The sequence below is a fragment of the Branchiostoma lanceolatum genome, chromosome 1 (assembly GCF_035083965.1).
Source record: "Branchiostoma lanceolatum isolate klBraLanc5 chromosome 1, klBraLanc5.hap2, whole genome shotgun sequence".
NCBI classification, from domain to species: Eukaryota; Metazoa; Chordata; class Leptocardii; order Amphioxiformes; family Branchiostomatidae; genus Branchiostoma; species Branchiostoma lanceolatum.
In genome coordinates, this window is record NC_089722.1 from 34747696 (window position 1) to 34753004 (window position 5309).

A 5309-nucleotide genomic window follows, 5' to 3' on the forward strand; every position below is an offset into this window, starting at 1 on the left:
AAATCGAATACCGGATTCGGAGGTTAGAATCAATGTTGTTACATTTTTTGTTCGAGGACATAAATCTCCCTCAACTTCTGGCGCATTCAGCATTGACATGTGTGTTTTCTCGGGAGGGTAGGACATAAATAAGATACAATGCGATGTATTCCGCATCACCCTCAGTCCCAGCCGATCCTACCCGCGGTCAGGCTGGTACCTTGGGTGATACGGAATACTTTGTGTTGTATAATTGTATTCTATATTGACACTGTGTCTTGCAAGTTACTGTTATATTCAATATCTGAAGCAAACAAAAGACTTGACACTAGGACCAAAGTATTCCCTTGGAGGTGAAGGCCTGATTAAATGTTGGAGATAGCTACTTTGTGAATGTGCATGTTGAAAAGGAAAACAGTTGTTTCCAACGTGTTACAGGAGAGCATAGTAGTTTGATAGTTATATCAGAGCCTTTTCTCTTCCAAATGGAAATGTAGCATGATGCCAGTGGAGGGAAATGTCATGAAATACACGTACTAGAAATGATGTTTACATGCAACATTTTAACATACTTTTTTTTAACAGAAAGATGCAATCAGTGTTGAGACTGTGTGGAAGAAAGTGAAGGACAGCTACCAGATATCAGTCGGGGAGATGTCCGAGGTGCTGAAACAGAAGCTGCAGTTCCTCAGGACTATTAGATTGTGATAGAGCAGTGCAGCATCTTTTTTATGTAAGACAGGAAGTACAACCAAATATAGTTCCTAGTTTAACTTGAACTGCAACCAACATATTTCTCTTTAATCTGTGTTATAAACTGACAAATATGCTGTTTAAATCTTCAACTGTGATGGGTAAAAGGCCTTGTTTAATGTAGGTAATTGAAATCTTTTTTATATATTGCCAGGTGTTCTGACTAAAGTTGCAAGGATGTTACTGGGAATTGAAGCTCATGCATTATTAGTAACTGAATCAGTTTTTCAATTATTCATATAATGTATTGGCCTTCTTGGTCTCAAATTTCACTCCCTATACTGTACATGCATTTTAAGTTTGCAGTGGTTTTATGTTCACGGTTTTCACAGTGACCTCTTCACTATGAACTTAAAACCACCCCGATAATGCTTGTTTTACCTTCTGCACCCATTACATCAACTGCAAACTTAAGACCACAGTCAACACTGTACATTTGTGTTTCACCCTGCCGCAAAGTTGAATCACAGCGAACGTAAATGCATTAACAGTCATAGGCAGAAAGATATATAATATATATTTATCCTCCTGCCATTTGGGTCGAAGTGTTTCAACTCTTTCACTTTTACTGAGAGAGTTGAAAGTTTTTCAAATAAAGAGGAGGTACATTGGAGATATGTGCACAGATCGCCATTAACATTTTCACTATACACTGCTTTGAAATTAGCTATTTTCAGCCGAGAAATGAATACTAGGCATTTCTGTGCCCAGATATGATATTACAACCAAATGATCTTTAATTCGGAATGAGTGTGCTTTGGACATCTGTGCTCAGGACTCTTTGGGTGTAAGTATTTTTGGAAAGGTCCATTATATTCTTGCTTAGGGGCTGAAAATGGGGCAAGTCCAGTTTTGACCCATTGATCATGGATTAGTCCATTTATGGGGAAATAATTTTGACTTGGTCTATTGTGCATGGCATATTTTTGAAAGAGTCAATTCTGGCGTGGAATTCAAAATTTGGGGAATTTCCATCCCGGATCGGGACCATTTTGGAGAATAGTTCATTACTTGGGTGTAATTAGAAATTGGTCAATTTTGCATGGAGGTGCCTTCAGAAGTGTCTCCATTTTTGTATGGGGGAGCGATGGAAGTAAAATATACAAGTCATCTGCTCTAATGTTACCTTTCCAGTTTAACCACACACTGTACATTTTGCTGAAATTGTGACCAAAAAGGGAACTAAACTATGTGTTCTAACAGATTATTTGTTGTATTTTTTCTGGTGAAATGAACCAGAGTTTCAAACAAAAAGCCATCAAAGCCTGTAAAAGAACATCATTGGACCTTCTTTTGCCCAATTGTCACAGACCTGAGCTAGACAGTACATGGAATAAATCGGTTTTGGGATGAGAGTTAATCAAGTTAATCTCCAAGCAGAGTTTGGTGGAGAAGATTGTGGCCTTATTATCATATGCTCCCATTTTCTGTCAGCACTCTCCTGCTGGGCATATGATAAAAAGGTCACAGTCTTCTCCACCAACATCTGCTTGAAGAGTAAATCAAGTTAGTTTTACCCCCCCCCCCCCACACACACACACACACTCACCCACACACCTATTTCATCTCACAGCCTCTTTTCTCCTTAACCATACCTTTCATAAAATAAACTGACATGTACCATTTAGAAAGTGAATCAACCCCAAAATGATCATCTTTGGCACCAATAGTTAACGCAAGTCCTTGTTATCATGATGATACAGTTTATGCATGTACATTTTATAAATGCATTAAGTTGAAACTTCAGTGTTCAAAATGTTAAATAGTATGGTGACACTCTTATTACAGCCTTACACAGAATTTCTTTTTTGGCGACGTTTCAGGAGCGTGCCAAAGTTATATTATGTATTTAGTTCCAAAGAATTCCATAAATCCCAGCTACATGTGTATGCCTCGCACACATAGGAGAAACCAGTCAGAGATTCCATGGGAGGTTAGATAAGATCTCCCGGGAGATCAGCCTCCCGCCCTCTCCTCCGCTGTGACTGGGACTCCCGCAGAGAAATTCCACCTCTTTGGTACAAAAGAATTGATGATTAACTCCTTTTTTTTCTTTTTCGGGATTTAGGGAAAGTCATGCCTATTGCACTGTGGAGAAAATATATAGATTTGTATCTCTGATCGCCCAATTATTTACGTGTGTCAGGCAGCCTGTTTCCTTGACCTGGCTCTGTTTAGAAATTACCGTCGCCGATGTGTTAATACTCAGGACCAACCACTAATACTGTCCCTCTGCTAGAGCATTTCTCAGAATGGAACTCCGGGCAATTAGCCTGTCTGAGGGATTGTTTGAATCAAGGAATCAAATTCATCAATAAATTAGTGGAAAAGTCAAAATGTCTCTTGGCTGTCCAACAATAAATAGACACATTTTAACCATTGGCCATGCGGCCTGGCACCTTAGTTGCAATGTGTCAAAACATAGCTTAAAAATGTTAATCATAAACACCACTTACATGTTAGCACTCGTAGGAGCCCCGGTAGAAATAGGATGGCACCCAGGCTACTTACATGTAGCCACTCAATCATCGCCATGGTAATATGTTTTTATTACCTTTCTTGTCAATATTTATTTTGTATTTCACCCAGCCACTGGCTGTATTAGTTTTCTACAAAAACCAGAGAAACAAAGAAATTAGATTGGTGTGGCCTTATAGTGTTTCATGTGCTGTGCTGTGTAGCATCTTAAGCCCAAAATACCTGTTATGTCCAACTGAGATATTCCCTTCTATGAAAGTTTTTACCTGGTAAAATTGCCAGCAAGATTACATACATGTACTATAGATATGCTTTGATATGATGGAGCCCACTTTAACTGATGATCGGTGCATTGGTGTATGTAGCCTTTACTTTTAAAGTGCATATATTGCTGATAGAAACTTTTTGCACTATTAGTAAAAACTAGTGAATTCAAGGGTTTGTGTATGTCACTTTGGCTATCAAGTTGTAGCCTTTTTTCCGTGTACAAAAGGTCTGTAGAATGGAATGGGAGACTTTTATCTTAGCTGCACTTAGTTATCTGTTGTCACCTTAAAGTTAAATATGTAGCCCAAAACCCTTAGTTAAACACACACCACTACCAGTGGACTAGCCCCCTGCTGTAGTGACTTGCACAAAGTTGTGTGGCCCAAGGGCTGCCGAAACGGAGATGGGCGCCACCTTATGCACCTTCGGTGCAGGGAGGACTTTAACTAACTTAAACCCTTGAAGTGTTATACTATGCATATTGATAAATGGATCAGTGTGTTACATAACTTCCATTGCCATATATTTTCACGTTATATCACAACCAGCAACCGTGTATGAGTTTGCCTGTGGTAAAGCTGTGGACATCTTTTGTTATTAGTCAAAGCAACTGATGTCGAATGCCTGAAATTACATGATGTTTTTGCAATTCCAGAAGTGTTTGTTTTTTGTAAGCAGGTTTGTGACTTGGTTTATTTAGTGACTAATGGAGCTCAGAAAATGTACATCACCGATCACTCGGATGTGATGTGCAGTAAAGCCCCTGTCACACTTGTGCGAATATACAAGCCCGCATGAGTTGCGTATTAACATGTTTTTGGTTTAGGTTTAGTTTGCAGCCGAAGAAGTAATTTCTTTGGTTTGATAACTAGACTGATCAATGGTGGGTCAAAGTAGAAAACAACTTCCTCCCCGCAAATTTTACTTAAAGGCATCCAAAGCATTTTATGAGGCTTGAAACTCAAATTTAAAAACTCAAATTTCTAGTCATTCCTACACATAGTAAGTTTCATTAACACTATACCATTACATATCGAAATTAAAGGAGCAAAGATACGATGTCGTTGTATGGTGAGAACTGATGGAAAATCCAAGCCCTAATAGACTGATCCTGACTGCCCATCACAATTAGCGTTTCGGCCAATGGGAGAATGACTGCATGTCTGGCAAATATTTGCATTTTTATGTTTCAGTTTTGCATTTCTACGTTTTGACGGAGGTGGGTGGGGCTATGGTGTCAGTCTATTTACACTATGTGCGTGAAACTAAAAGGTCACCATGTAGCTTATTTTTGTGCCACTTTTGAGCACTTTTGATAAGAAATCAGCACGCAAATGTGGTAAACAGTGGCATTAATTGTCATTTTCATAAAGATTACAGCAACTAGATTATTTCCAGTTTTCAAGCCTAATAAAATGCTCTGGGTGCCTTTAAACAAAAAAAATGTTACTGCGGAACTCATACGGACTTGAAAGATGTCGCAGCTGCTTGGACTACTAAGGCACCTAGTATGACCTTATCCCTGCACTAATGTAGCTAGCAAATTTGATGTATAAACCCCTTGCTTCACCACTTATTGAATATTGTAATGTGGTATCTCCTAGTCCTCTAGAATCATCCTCAAATGTAAACCGAGGTCAAGTGTTGGGAAACTGTAAGGCACTGGGTTGTAGTCAACTACAAGAATAAAGACCTGGTGATGTCTGTATCATGGTGTACAAGGGCCTTCGTGGCCTAGCCCCCAGCTACGGACTCAACACACAAATCCGCAGCTACAACAAAGCTAAGCAGAAAAATACAAGGAGGCCAAGTCACAATGCTGAGGGTAGATA

General features: G+C 39.2%; 1 protein-coding gene across 4 annotated transcripts in view; it reads left to right on the top strand.

Moving 5' to 3' along the window:
• LOC136427465 (N-alpha-acetyltransferase 25, NatB auxiliary subunit-like) overlaps window positions 1-4134 on the top strand; it is a 45363-nt gene extending 41229 nt beyond the window's left edge. For all 4 annotated transcript variants that reach the window (XM_066416369.1, XM_066416352.1, XM_066416345.1 and 1 more), the window contains one exon: window positions 565-4134. In XM_066416369.1, the coding sequence (XP_066272466.1) occupies window positions 565-687 (123 nt within the window). In that variant the 3' untranslated portion in view covers window positions 688-4134. The remainder of the gene's footprint in view (window positions 1-564) is intronic.
• Window positions 4135-5309: the final 1175 nt, after the last annotated feature.